Genomic DNA, 15102 nt, shown 5'->3' with positions numbered 1-15102 from the left:
GCAGCATTCACATTGCTTCTTGAGGGCTTCATCCTCCACGCTGATTACTCATCCTCCAGCTCCTCACCTCCACACTCGCTGCCATCCAATCTTAATTTGATCTGCAAGTCCCGCTTCAAATTTCTGAACTCATTAACGAGGTGTCACTTGAGCTGGCCACCCCATCGCCCTCTCCATATTCTTGAATCCCACTCCTAAGCTATCAACTGGTTTTCTTTTTCCATTGCGTTGCATTTCTCTTGCCCTTCAGCCACTCTTTTGGCTGATTCCAACCCCTCACACCAAAATTCTGATCTGGTCTTACCCCTTCCTTTTCTAAGATCAATGATTTCTTCATCAATAATGTGCAAATTCCTTCCTGCCATGTTCCAGAGCTGGCATACCACCAACTCTGATGCCCTCCCAGCTCCTAAAGCTGAGACTTCTCTTGTAAAGGTATTCTAGATAAGCTGACCTTCTCTACTCTGCTTTCTCCTCTTACTTTTCTAGGCTAACCTCTATTTTCCCAGCTTTCTTTTAACCTCCCCCTTGCAATTCCAGCCTTTTCACCATATTCTTCTCCCTTCTTCCCGAGGACTTCACCTTCTGCATCTTCTATTCCTGCAACAATTGTCAGTAATAAACAATTGTCGGTAATAAATGGAGAAAATCCAGCAGGGCACGGCCCTTCCCCTGACAAGCAGGGGAGCCCTGCAGCCTGCACACACCGCAGGCAGCTGAGCATCACTTGAAGTTGAGCAGTGCTGGAAAAGTACTTCCAGAGTGCTCGTGCACTGAAAGAGAAGCAACTCCAGATCCTACCGTGGGAAAGCCTTAGCCATTTGTCACGGATAAGCAGCACAGAATAAGAATCATTAAATAAAATAATCCTTTCTATAGAAGCTCGAAATTCTGCCTTAAATAATTCCTCCCTCTTCGGTTTTACATCTTGCAAATGCTCGAGCTTACTGTGTCCCCTCTGCTGGGTCTCATCCAAGGATAGCTCTTTAAATCTTTCAGTCGGTATTGCTGTTCTTCCACCATAAATCCTCCCCAGCCCGATACTACTCCAAGTAATGACAGGCCCATAAAGAACCCCGAACTACAGCTGCAACTTCACTAGGTATTGAGTCGGGTTTTGCCATACCCCGCAGCACAAGTAATTATAGGCAAACACAGCTAATTTGATGTCCACTCCTACCCTTTATCTCCTCTAGCACTATAAGAAAATAATCCAGGAGCAACAGAGACTGGGGGATGAATTTTGAGTTGAATTCACTTTCAGTTGTCACTGACTTCATCCTCACTTTTCTGTGCATGGTCTAATCACTTTGTCCCAGCTTTCTCACGTTGTCACATCAACATAATATTTACTAAGTGCCATCTATGCTTATGATGTGCTCGAGGAATCTGCACAAAACTGCTTCAGAACTTCCTCCGTGTACTGTACAGCCGCATTCTGGATTGCTTCTTTCTAAAAGTGTCTGTCTGCAGCACACCAGGAAAAAACATTGGTTCCTGCCTGAACTTCTGATCAATACTTTCTGTTGCATTGATAGTTTTTTAGTGCCAGAAAGCACCTAGTCTGACCTTGCAGAGAAATATACCTATGGTTCCTACATCGTGACTGCAAATTTCTGAACTATTTTAAAAAGAAAACCCACTTGGACTTTAAAATAATGAGATCATGAAAAAAAAATCTACTGCATTATCAGGTAAAGTGGTTAATTCCCTACGATGTTTACCATTTGCTCTTTATTTCTCATTTCAATTTCTCTAGAAATAATTTCATATTTTCTTCCACATCATTGATACAGCTATTGAGCAGCGCTGAGCCAAGAACAGAGATGCTATATAATACACCTATACACTCTACTTTGCAATTAATTACCTTCGAGATGGTATGCTTCAAACTTTGAAACATGCACTATTGTAAAGCCAAGGCAAGAAAACCATCTTGGAAAAAAGTAAGAGCCCTAGTTAGCATTGGAAGAGCTATATTCCACCGAGACCTGAGTGACTCAGTCTTTCATGAGGCAAGGATATAATTTTCTGGATGAAGTAGTTCAACAAATCTTTCTTACCCTCCACCTTCAAAAATGAATGTTAAATTGTTTGTCCTTAAGAAATAATTCCGGCCCAGATCCTAACTAATAGCTGAGCTAAGAAAGGGAGGCAGAACGAGATGGAAAAGCTGGAAGGAACCAGAAACTCCTGGTGAGCCTCAGCCATACTCACAACAAACTGGTCCGTGTCCCTTTCGAGCCCCATGTTTGGTAAGTCGGGCATCATGTGTGCCACCACTTTGAAGCCAGCATCCTTGGCTAGGTGAAACGACTCGCACACAGCCTTCACGGTGTGACCTCTGGGAAGAGAAAAGGAGAGATTTAGAGCCCCGGACACTCAGGATAGGCAACCCAGGTCACACAGAAAAAAAAAAAAAAAACACATTTAGGTATATTTAACTCATAATTTTCCAGGAAACGAGCAGGGTTGTGTTTTATTATCAGTTTATCACCATTCAAGACTTGAAATGTGGCTGCTAGTACGGTAAACTAAGCCAGTGTCTAACAGGAGTCAGGTTTGCTGCTTCTGCAGCAGGTGAACCACCCCAAGAGTACAGCTTTCCAAACCCCAGCCCGAGAAACTTCCAAAAGCTGCTGAAATACTGTTTGTAAAGGAGATGTCACAGCACAAGCTAGGAGACATGGCACTGAAGACTCTGTATAATCAAAATAAACTATGGCCAGAAACAAAAGCAACAGAAAAGGAGAAGGATGGGGGCTACGTAGAACCAGCTAGTTAGAAAATCATCCTTGCAAAAGGCTTGCTGAACTCTCAAGTGCTCCCTTTAGAGCAAAAGGAACAATTCTCAGGTTCTGAGGTGTCAAACCTCCAAGACACAGACCAAACTGGGACTCGGGAAGGATTTGATGTTCTTCCCAGCCATCAAACCACACCAACTCAGGCTCGCTCTGCGGGAGCTCGCAGAGAGTGGGAGCCTGCAGGGCTGCAGGGGCAAAGGCTGAATCACACCTCCCTCATCAGCCTCGAGCAAACCTCTCCATCCTCCACGCTTCGGGAGCCTTCCTCTGCCTCCGCAGCAGCCACCTCTCTGACTGTGAGCAGCTCCGGGGAGGTGCCCATCACATGGGATCAGTCTCCCCATGAAGTCCTCGTTGTTGCTGTCTCCCAGCTGTGAGGGTTTTCCTGGTGCTGGCTGACACTTGCAGCCGTTTCTGCCCCGTCAGCATCCGCCGTCGTCTTCCCAGTGCGCTCGCCTACCACTTCACCCTGCCTCTTGGAATTCCTTGCCAACAGATCCGCTCAGCAGGGCGGCTCTTCCTCTCCTCGAGAGGCTTCTGGATGAAAAATTGATGCCATCTGGGCATCTCCACAAACGCCTGCCTTCTGCCGAGACCCGATGTTAGCCAAACAAACAGCCACTTCCCTTTTCTTAAGGACCTTTCCCTCTCTCTCCACTGGTAGATTCTGCCTCTGTTAAACCCCCACCTGTATTTTTACAACTATAGTTTTATTAATGATTTTTTTTTTCCAGAAGTATTATGGTGTTTTTCTGAGACTGTTCAAGGACGGTATTACTCAAGACCTTGAGTAGCCGGAGGGGAGTAAATGGGAGACTTGCTTCATAAATAAAAATTATTTTCTTATTAGAAGTGGAATCTGAGCTGCATCAATAACTTGATTATTTGATGCCTAGATCTGTTCTTGAATATTTTTCTGCCTCACAGCCACCCAAAGCACTCAAAACCCTCACTAATGACTTATGGAACATAATAGAAAGTAATTTCCAAACAGTTAGCCTAATTGGTTGTAATCTGACATTTTGCTACAAGCAAAATATTAAAAGTTTAAAGCCAAACACATCCCCCACAAAGCAGGAGAACAGAAGCAAAATGAGGTCATTTCAGAAGAAAAAGAAAACTTGAATCACTCTTCTCGAAAACTATATTCCACTTCTTTGTTCGGAAATGTTGGAGTCAGGCACATGAACCAAGAGCCTGCACTGTCTCTGCTGTGAGAGCCCGCAGCAAAGCCTTTTAGGAATTCTGCAAGCAGCTTTGAGCATGTCAAAAACCTTCAAAAATACAATTCCACACAGGGCTAGTTCTGAGTGAAACAGTCAGTAATACACTACTTCATTCTTCTTCTGATTCATCAGCAGGAAATCAAGGGTTCATTAGCAAATTCACAAGCCAGAAGTGACACGTGGCTCTGAATGATTTATGGCACCAGCTCTGATCTCACACACAAACCGCAGGAAACCCGAAGACGACTGCGGCGAGAGCTAAGTGGAGCTTTACAGTTCCACTTCAGGGTAGGGCACCTTTGAAAAGGAACTTGTAAAAAAAAAAAAAAAAAAAAAAGGATTTTTAAAGCCGAAAAGAAATGATTTGTTAAATTCACAATGTGGGGCAGAAGTAACCGTTGGTGAATACAACTAGCCGAAAAGTAAGATCTAGCTCAGGATGGATCTTTTCCTTTGGAAAGCTCTGACATCTAGAGGAGGAAAAATATCACCTATCAATGTGATCTGTCTGCTTGTGGACTACTCAATAAATGGCTTTTCCAGTGCAGTAGCCTGCCTGTTTCATAGTAGTGACGTCCTGAGCTTCCACGCACAAGCAAAACTACAGCTCAACCCGCAGGAAGAAACTCATTTGGGATTCTTCCTTTAAGCCTCTAAAAGAAAATGTCCAACATTTTCAGTTTTGCACTACTGCCTTTAAGGTAGGTATTAACAAAAATGCGTTTTGCTTATTGAACCATACTGCTTCTGCCATTATCTATGATTATGGTTATTAAATGTCTGTGGTCGGTGACTGGAATATGCAATAAGAACGACGGCAAGTTGTACAAACGTCAGATGTGAACAAATGATCAGGAGAAGAATCACTTCTCTCAAAATATCATCAGAATTATCAGGGAAAAAAAAAAAAAAGCGAAATACAATGAAAGAAAAAGATTAGCTTTCCTGCCTGCAAGGGATGGGATGAACAATGTATTGCACACTCTCCTACGTAGGACAGCTGTGCTTTTGGCCACAGGTCCAAGATGACAAGGAATAAATCACAGGCTTCTTCTGAACCTATTTTGCCACCCGGAGACGTGTTGTAACCACAGAGTGACTGGGGTTAATCCATCAACAGGTGCCGTTTCTGTGCCTCACCCCCCGTACTTGCCATCGTCCTCTCTCCTCTCCCGTGCTCAGCAGAGTAAGGTGTGTGGTGCAGAGAGCAGGCTGTTTGCTGGCACAGAGCCTCCCATAGATTACGCTGCACTGTATCTGCTCCAGACTAAAGATTGTGAATTATGTAGGATGAGAATTACAAGTTCTCTCCGGGCACATTCTCCACTTCACAATAATGCATTTATTTATGAAGCAACAGCAACAACAAAAGGAGAGAAATGTACAATGCAGGAAAAGACCCCGAGTTTATAATATCACAAATAACTCCATTTTGTTGTAACACGGTCTACACAACCCCACAACGAATTCCATGAAGCCGCTGCAGTTTATTACTCTTTCTTAACAGACATATGGCCTCACGAGTGAGGCAACGAGCCAAATGCTTCAATATTTGATCTTAAATGGGTGTTCAAACAGAGCTGCTGTTCTGAAACATTTCAAAAACCATCCCATGTGCATCGAATGTCTCTCCTCACCTGTTGGTGTCCCTGGCCACGTCCTCGTAGACGCTCTGCACGCCGATCTCCAGCCTCGTGCAGCCGTAGGACAGCATGTCACTGAGATGCCGCTTCAGGCAGTAATCGGGCCGGGTCTCTATTGTTATCCCGATGCATTTTGTCAGGCTTCGTTCCGAGTACCTGCAACAAAAAGCATCCTCTATCAAAAGCGTGAAGCTGTCGCAGGTGACCTGAGAAGTTTCCGGCGTCTTCCTTCTTTGTGGTCTCCACCAGAATTAAAATTTGGGTTAAAAAAACAAAGATCCCAAGCAGCCAGGGGGATCTGGCTGCTGTGTTACTCCAACACGTGCCTGAAACACACAAATATACGTGGTAGGAAAGGGCTGGGGTTTGCTGTGCACAAGAGCTGACCATGGTACAGCCTTGCAGGGCAGTTTTAAACATCGTCAGCTCGGTAGATGCTCGCAGAAGAGAGTGAGCCTTCAATATACTCAGCATCACCCCAGCAAAAGGGGAAGTCTGAGTAGGAGATGAGAACTGGGTTTGCTTTTGGGGATGGAGCAAGGATAGTCTGAGCACTCGTTCCCACTTAGAACCACAGAGGATCTCACGTCAGGGGGATTTTGGTACAGTCGGGACATTTTTGTTCAATTCCTACGGCACACTGATAGACCTCAGGGATTAGGACGAGAGCCAGCCATGCTCTGAAAACATCCAAGCCATGAAAAACTACACAAATCATCGCCTTTCTGAGCCAGTCGCAGGCTCTCAGCTTCATTGAGTCTAACGCTGAAACAGAACTCACTGGTAGCCTTTTTCCCTCCTCACCCCCATTTATCACTGGACGTCTACCAGAGACTTAATTGTTCCAGCCAGCGTAAAAATCCTCTGCTGATGACAAATGGTAAGTTATTGACCTACGAGGGAGTAAAACAAAAGAAAAAGGAATCCAAAGCTGCCTTGAACCAAAGTTCACAACAGGAAACCATAAATCAAGACGAACTCCTACACCACCAGCAGAGACGATATTCATTTCCATTTAGGAACCATTTCACCTGCCTCCCCCCTCCAGTAGCCACCTCTCCTGCAGAATGTGGTGGTTGTGTAAGAGGACTGCAGCGCAGGGCAGGAGATTTACAGCAAGAAGAATGAAACTTCCTCTTCTGAAGCCATCTGAAACTGCGGAGGTAACCTGGAGAGTTCCCAAAGTGTGATGTGGGCAGGTTTAACGGCTACCCTCCGAGAAGAGCATCGCTCTCTTTAATGCTCCCCGACGATGGAGATCTCGGTATTCATATTAAATGTTGCTGAAAAGAGGACACCTTGAGTAAGAGAGAGACGTTACGCCGATACCTGCAAGAGCATTGCACACCAAAAGCCACCAGGATGACTAACTTCAGCTCTTTATTAGGTATTTTGTAAGGATTCGTCACCTGAGTTCTGGCACACTGGATGCTGGAGACTTCTGAGTCAAATGAAAGCTCCGGAGAGTCTAACTTTTAGCATGGCAGAGGTCCAATTTGACCAAAAAAGAATTAAAAGAAAGCAAAAAAGGCAGGTAGATTCAGACTCATGGGCAAAAATTCCATTCAAACCGATACAGCATGGGATATTGGGGGGGTAGACTATAATGGCTGTCAAAATAAGCATCTTTTTTAAAAAAAAAAACAAAAACAACAACATAAAACATTTCAGAGTTTGTGGCTCACTGATCTGACAGACTAACAGAACAATTGTTTATCGTGCCAAGCAAAAACACTGCCAATGTGCGATTCATTAACATCAGCCTAAAAATATGCTCACTTTTAAAAGACGCCGTGTTTTGCACGAATTAAAACGAGAAATTTCAGCTAAGGGGAAAAAAAAAAAAAATAAGTCACCGGATAACTCAACCATCGTGCCAGAGGGGACGTGCTTGTATTAAGCACCTGCAATCATGGCTGGAAATACAGAGGGGAGACAAAAGTAATTATATTTCCCCCCCTGGAGCAAATTGATAGCTGAGTTATAAAATGCTGAATCTAACGAACGCCGGCAGACCCCAAAACTGTAATACCTACTGAGGGCACCGACAGGGCTTCAGTATGGTGCCAGGGCTGGTAAAATTCTCTTGTCCAACTCAATCTGGAAGAGATGTGTGTCTTAACTATGTTTTATTATTGTGGTAAGACACAGCACAGCCTCACACTTGGCTTTATTTACATAAAAGCTAGAATTGAGTGGTCCACGTTTAATTAAGCCTACAAACTTCCTTCTACTAACTGGGAAAGAGAAAGAAGCATGTGATCGTCAGCCATCCACCAAAGGCACTTCTGGCAAGACGTTTTTATCATTTCCTGAGTAGAAGAGAAAAACTTTGACTTTTCTTCTCCCTTTTCGTGACTTTTGAACTTGAAACGCTCGTTTGGATATTCATCATTTTTTCCATTTGCAAAAAGAGCGGCTCTATTCCGCTTGAAATGCAATCCTAAAACTAAGGGAAGGCACAAATGGTAAGATCACAAATTAAGAAGGCAAACAGAGAGCACCAGGAGTGGACATCGATTAAAATCTTTACTAGATTTATGTAACCTGGCATTGTATGGAAGGAGCAATCAATCAGTACCCATAAAAACTACAGCTATTATTATTTTGCAGCATACAGCTACATTACACGACTAAGATTATTTTTTTTCATTTTTAGAAGATGAAATCTGCCAGTATTTAACTTTTAAGCTCACCGTTTCCCTATACATGGCCAGCACCTCCACTGCCGGCCAGGCTGTCACAGAAAGGATCAACGGTGAGCTACAAAAGAGAGCTCGAGGGCCTGAAAAAGGCAGAAAATACTATTTAGAAGGTTACCTACTACACGTTGGATTTACATTGAGACAGAGACTGATTTTTTTTTTAAATCAGAATGGCAGTATTTCTTATTTCAAAACACTGTCAGGATATGAGACAAATGTTTACCAGCCAACAGAGAAAAAGAAATGACAAACTGATACATACTTGACTAATACTTTATTTATTTTTTGAGTGGAGAAAGCTTTTTTTTTTTAAAGTATATCTTTGAAATCTAATCCTGATTTGTGGATCTCAAGTCGTATTTTTTTAGTTTTTATTATTAAGCAATGACTTCTGTAATAATTTGCAGTGGATTAGCTATTTCAAGACTGACTTTGCTTATTGCCTACCTCTTCCTGGGTCTTTCACCATGGAGCTGCCTGCCTCCACCAGCAGCAGACCCACACTGGTCCTTCATTGCTGCCAAGGTACCCATGGAAGTGAAGTCCTTCTTGTTGCTCTACAACCCCTTGGAGTTTCAGCTCCAGCTCAGCTTTACTCATGTCCCCCCTGCCTGCTTGTATCCCTCCTGGGTACCCCATAATGCCATACAGAAACCCCCCAAATTAATCGTGCTCCACCACACTGCAGGTATCAGGGTGTCAGACAACATTGAAGGAGTTTTGTACATCGTTCATTAGCTGCAAGGATTAAACCATACTTTTATTTTTTTGCCTTTTCTCAGGACTATCTCAGTTTTTTAAGCATTCTTCTTGTTGCCTTTGATATCAAAAACAGCCACAGAACTTTGCAGACACACCAGTACTAAATCCAGATGGAATATGATTTGCCTATTCCTATCCAATTTTCCACTATTTATACAGTCAAGGGTAATTTGGCTGCTGAATCATACCGAAAGCTCATGATAATGTGACTTAACTCCTTAATCTTTTCTAGAGATTTCGCTGCTTCTCGGAATAGAATCCTGCACCATTCCTAGAAAAACAGCTTTATTTTTCCCCATAACAAAGCCCCCAACTTGCTCATATACAATATACTATGGAACACAGATGAATCCCTTCTTTGCCCATCTCCGATACTGATAGCATCTGCCAACCCTCAGAAATTACTATTTTAACACAAATATTAACCACAAGGCCCAGAGGCAAAAACAACAGAATCCTATTAGAAACCATTCAGGTCAATGACAATAATTTTCTGCAATGTCTGTTTTGAAAATCAATGTAATGAGTGACATGTTGTTCTAGTCTCTATTTGAATGTCAAAATATCTCACTCAAGCCAAATCTCTTGGAGAAGTTTAAGCACGTTGCGCTCAACTTTTCCAAAACCCCGTAAGCTCGCTAACAGGATCCAGTAACTTATCGTGATAATGGAAATGATGGATTTGACTTTCCTTAATCTTTAAAAATAACAGACTTCTAGCCACATATCCTGCAGGAATGGCACGCTAGCCAAGGCACACATTAAGAGGGAACAGACGCTATCCAAGCAGGCAGACAGGCTGAAAGCAGATAGCTGTAGCTCTGAAAAGAGTGACTGCAGGATATTTGGTCACAAGAGGTTAAGATGACCTTGCTGATGACTAAGGAAACAAAACTATTATTAACCGAAGACCAAGAGTAAAACACAGAAAGTCCTGAAAAATGAGACGAGCCCAACAAGCTGAAAATTGCACCCAGGATGGTCTTGTATGTACACGTCGACCAGGTCTGCAGGTTCATTCTGGTGTTAATGTTTGTGATCTGGATTTCTTCCAGAATCTGAGGGTGGAAATGGATTTTATCTTCTCGAGCAACAACAGACACCTTACGGAATTTCACCTCTTTCCATGAAACAGTCTTGGTGCTCCACCTTCAAGCTTTTCTTTGGCTTTTGAAGTCACGTTGGAATGTCCTGGAGGCACCTTTTGGGGGGCTGTTGGGTTGGTGAGTGGGTCTGCATCCCTCCCTTCCTTCCCTACAGACAGGTACACCTGAAAACTTATTGGTTTTTATCTGCAGTACAGCAGAGCTGAGGAATCCCAAATAAGAATCCCAAATCTGTCACGCTCTAAGAACAATCAGAAATCAAGATAAGTACACAGCACAAGATGACAGTGGGGCAAATTTAATAACAGACTAACCACAGAGATGAATTACACAAATGAAAGAGATGCTAAGCCACACAAATGAAGCAAATGAGATCCAAACAAACCTTACGATTAGCACAGACATAGCTAGTATAAAGTCAGTTTTCTGCATGATTACAGAACAGTCTGAACCAAGATGGGGCACCAGAAAGACTATTAATTTTAATCATTGGAAATAATTGAGTGAATTTGCAGAGAAAGCCGGTACATAAAACAGACCTTCAAATCAGAATCTGCCTCTTAAATAAGAAGGGATTTTAGATCAAAAAAAAGCACCTCTCTCTCCAGCAGACACAGCAGTTTCACATAGGCTTGCAGGTCCTTTCTCATTTAGAGAAAAAACAGATGGCACATAAGAAAACCTCCTTTAACAAAGCCTCTGCTCTCTCTCATTTCAACTCTGGTCTAGAGACAAAAGCCTCATCAGCTCAGGGACTCGAAAATCAAAGAATCAATTACTTACAAGCCATCCTACAGCAGCACTCAAACTCCTTGGCTGGGATCGGCGGCAGGATGCCAGGCCATGCAAGAAGACTTGCCTTGTCCCAGGAAGCTCAGAAAAGAAAAGGTGTAAGAATCAAGCGAGTTAACACAGCGTGGTCACCGCATGCCTTCAAACCATTCATCTGCTTTACAGATTTTGAAGTAGACTACATAAAGAGGAGGTAAACAGAAGCGAAAGAGCAGAAAAAAGACACAAAGAGCAGCAGAAACTGTTCAAGGGCAGCAGCAAAGAGAAACAATCACCAAGAGCAAGACGTTTTTAGGTGTACCTGCCTATAGGGAAGGAAGGGAGGAATGCGGAGCAACTCATCCAGCCCAACAGTCCCCCAAAAAGGTGCTTCCAGGACATTTCAATGTCACTTCAAAAGCCAGATAAAACCTTAAGGTGGAGTAAATATTGATGTTGCTCATATTTCTTGATCAGCATTGTTGCTCATGCATTGCCCAGCAGCAGAGATTTCCACCCAATATGGTGCTCTGAACTCTTACACATCCCAACTGGCAGTCCCAGCTCGGCTGGAAGGGAAAAACGATGAGCACTGCTGCTCCTCTCCCCTCAGCCTGCTCCAAGCAAAATTAAATACAAAATCCTGCCCCAGGAGAGGTGCTCAGAGCCTGGCGGAAAGAGGAAAGCGTTGGAGGGCTGGGTGGGAAATGAAGAATTTGAATCAGGGACCAAAGGAGCCCTCAGCAGAAGGCTGCTGGCCTCCACGTTTAGCTTGGAGCAACAACGGCTGCGAATGTCCAGCATCTCAAGTAAGTCTGACGTCTTGCCCCCCAAAAAAAAACACTTCTCATGCCCTTGAATTTAAGGAGCATCGCCCAAAAGGAACCCTAAACCACAGGTGCAAGGCAGACGATGAAGTCTATGCATACAAAATCATGCCAGAAGTCACAGCCTGGCTTTCTGGAGAAGAACCTGCTGATAATAAAGCACACCAGCACCTTCTGCACCAAATCCTCACCTGTTTCATAAACGGCCTCCTTTGTCCTGATCCCTACGAGCTGTCCTTTATTACCACGCCGCTCTCTGAGACGCAGCTAGCACTAATTAATTCAACAGCTACAATTTCCTGCTAGTAAACAGAACAGGTGGCATCTTACTCACCAGACGGGGTTCAAAAGTTGCATTTTTGATGATTGCCCAGAGCAGATCTTTCTGAAAGCTCAAATGCCAGTTATTTGCCTTTCTGCAGCTCCCTTTTTATTACAACATTGCAGAGTTTTCTTTATCACCGCTACCGTGTGACAGACCGCTTTGGTTTCTTAACAGCATCGGGTCCCCAAGGCTCCGCTCTCAGGTACTGAAATCTTACATTTACCTAAAACACAGTAATTTCTGGGGTGAAATATAACTTCCCAATTTTGAGAAAGTAACAGTATTTATCCCTGCTAAAAGATAAGTGAGAACAAATCTTTCTTTTCCCCCCGAAATGCCACTAACAGTTCACTCATACGTAAACACGCTCCCTCCTGCTGGGCAACCCGTGCGAAATCCAGGATAGGGTCTGCGTTTAAAATAGCATCTGTTCCGAAGCAAAAAACCCTAGAACTTACTGGTTTGCTCTCTTTCTTAATTTGTTTACCAAGTTGCAACCACAATGAATGGATCTGACATCAGAAAACCCTCGGAAGAAAAAGCTCAGCACGAGCAGAGGCAGCGCAGCCACGTTAAGGCACTGCAGACCCACCCCGAGCAGGGCTGTTTGCACGGAGTAATTAACCGCCTGGCTCTAACGAAGGGGAGGGAACGGTATTGGCTCTGAGGGAAGGGCAGGGGGGTTGCGTGGTTTATTTTTGTACCATTCACAGCTTTCACGGAGCACCAGTGCGTGAAGGAGCTCCGGGCAGGGAGGCTGGAACAAAGGATCTCCGTCCGGGCAGGGAGGCTGGAGGGAAGGACCTCCATCCAGGCACGAAGGTTGGGGTGAAGGATGTCCATTTGGGCACGGAAACTGGAGAAAAGGAGCTCCATTTGGGCCTGGAGGCTGGAGAAAAGGACCTCCACTTGGGCAGGGAGGCTGGAGGGTGGCCAGAGGCTCCCTGCAGCTCGTGAGAGCTGCCCTCCTCTTGCAATGCTGGCTTCACGCACACACAATTCTTTCAAAAGCCACCCCGTGTCCTCAGAGGGCACACGAGCAAAGCCTGGAAGGTTTTTCTTACCTCAGGAGGTAAAAAAAAAAAAAAAGGACACAGAACAGGAACCCCAGTAGATCCTTCTAACATCGGTGGCTGATTTTGTAAGCAAGCTCCCATCCATCACGTTGGAGGCAACAGCAAGAGAGATAATGCTTGTTTGATTTTTTTTTTTTCCCTGCAACAAGTTATTAGCAAGCTGTAACTGAAAATACCAGGATGAATAAGCATATGCTAGAGTGAAATGTTTCAAACAAGAAAAATCGCAGATGCACGGCTCTACCCAGAGCCAAGCTGCAACCTCTGCTTTACCTCTCTCAAAGCTGAAGCTTTATGGGGAAAAAAAAACACTGAAATAAGCCTTAAATGGGAAGGAGAGTGCTCATCTCCTCCTCCCTTGTGCTAGCTCTTTGCCTTTCTTAAACCTGGCCATGGTCTTCTTGCTTCTCAGGATTTTATAGAGCCTCTATGATATCACTCTACGATGTTTTCCCCAGTTTTCAGTCTCATTTTCCTCCCTCCCTCCCTCATTTTTCAAACGAGCTGAACACAGCTCAAGCTGTGAAGACATTGCCAAACGATGCAGCAGCACAACAACATTTCCCATTCCGCTCCCTTCATTACGATCCCTCACACTGAGCTGCTCTTGTAACTAAAACCGAGCACCGAGGCTGGGTTTCTCCCCGTTACCTACTACAACTTCCAAATTCTGTCTCTGGGCGCCATCGGCCAACTCGGAGCTCACTGTCCTGTAGGGAAATAAGGAGAACTTTTTATTTTCACCCACCTTGCTCTTCCTCTGCACTGATTTTCCCCTGGCCCCTCGCCACCCACCCACTCAGCATGGTGAAGGACTTCTACAGATCTCTGCTGGCAGCTCATTGCTACTGCTCCACGTAAGCCAGCACCACAGCAAATGGTGTCAGCAACCCTCTTCAGATTATTTAAGCATCCCTCTACCAGATTCCAACACAGATTCCTCGGGGGCACTGCTAATGACTTCCCTCTGTTGTGAAAATTGATGAGCTGTTCCCTCTCCCAACTTCTTGCAGTCCTTAATGCATGCAAGACTTTTAATCTTATCCCATAATTTTTTAGGATGCTTTGGTGGAAGAGCTCGCTTTTGGATATCCAGGTAGTTCCACCCATTTGTCAGATGTTTCAAAGGTACCCATTACAGCCTAGAAGTTTTGCTGGGCCAGAGGAAAGGAGCCCATCTGCCCCAAGATGAAAATTTTCACCAGGAAAACAAGAACCTCTCTCTCATTCTGCGTAAGGAGGAGGTGGTTTGCTGTTTTAGCAAATGAAGACAACAAAAAATGTTACCCTAATAAAGACAGCGAGGTCCAACACATCAGGGTATTTACCGAGAGCTAACCACAACTTTTTCCAAGGTGCTGGAAAAAAGAAAAGATGTAATTTGCTTGTAAAATGTCCACTTCTTAAGCCCATACCCCATCTATCAGATGAGGAGTGTACGTAATTCCCTTCACTATGAGCCAGATAATTTAAATTTCAGACTAATATATGAATGCCAGTAAAAAAAAATCACATATATTGTATATATGGAAGATGTAACTAGTCCAACAAGCCATGCTGATCATTCCAGCTTGGATTTCAGCAGCCAAGACAGGGAGTTCAATGAGCCACAGGTGGATCAAACCACAGGTGGGCTACCTGTGCACTCAGCCAGCTATTCCCAAACTCCCCTCCTTGCTTCCAGGATGCTAGCACGGCCTTTACGCCTCCTTTGATTACCACTAACAGCACTTGAAAAAGAAAAGCAAAGAAAAGAAACCTTGAATCCTGAAGGACTTAAGACAGAACTGCAAAGAAGAGCTATGAATGACAAGATTCAGATAACCAGAAGCTTGAAGGCATTATGAAGATCTGGGC

The 15102-nt window shown here is 44.1% G+C and overlaps 1 protein-coding gene across 1 annotated transcript in view; it reads right to left on the bottom strand.

Moving 5' to 3' along the window:
- Positions 1–15102, bottom strand: part of ELP3 (elongator acetyltransferase complex subunit 3) — an 81970-nt gene that overhangs the window by 48946 nt on the left and 17922 nt on the right. The window contains exons 8-9 of the mRNA XM_082756712.1: positions 5668–5829; positions 2218–2344 (exon numbers count right to left, since the gene is read on the bottom strand). Coding sequence (XP_082612838.1) covers positions 2218–2344; positions 5668–5829 — 289 coding nt within the window. The remainder of the gene's footprint in view (positions 1–2217; positions 2345–5667; positions 5830–15102) is intronic.

This window comes from Aythya marila, assembly GCF_965140915.1.
Source record: "Aythya marila genome assembly, chromosome: 3".
Classification (NCBI taxonomy): domain Eukaryota; kingdom Metazoa; phylum Chordata; class Aves; order Anseriformes; family Anatidae; genus Aythya; species Aythya marila.
This window is presented reverse-complemented; position numbering and strand designations above follow the sequence as displayed.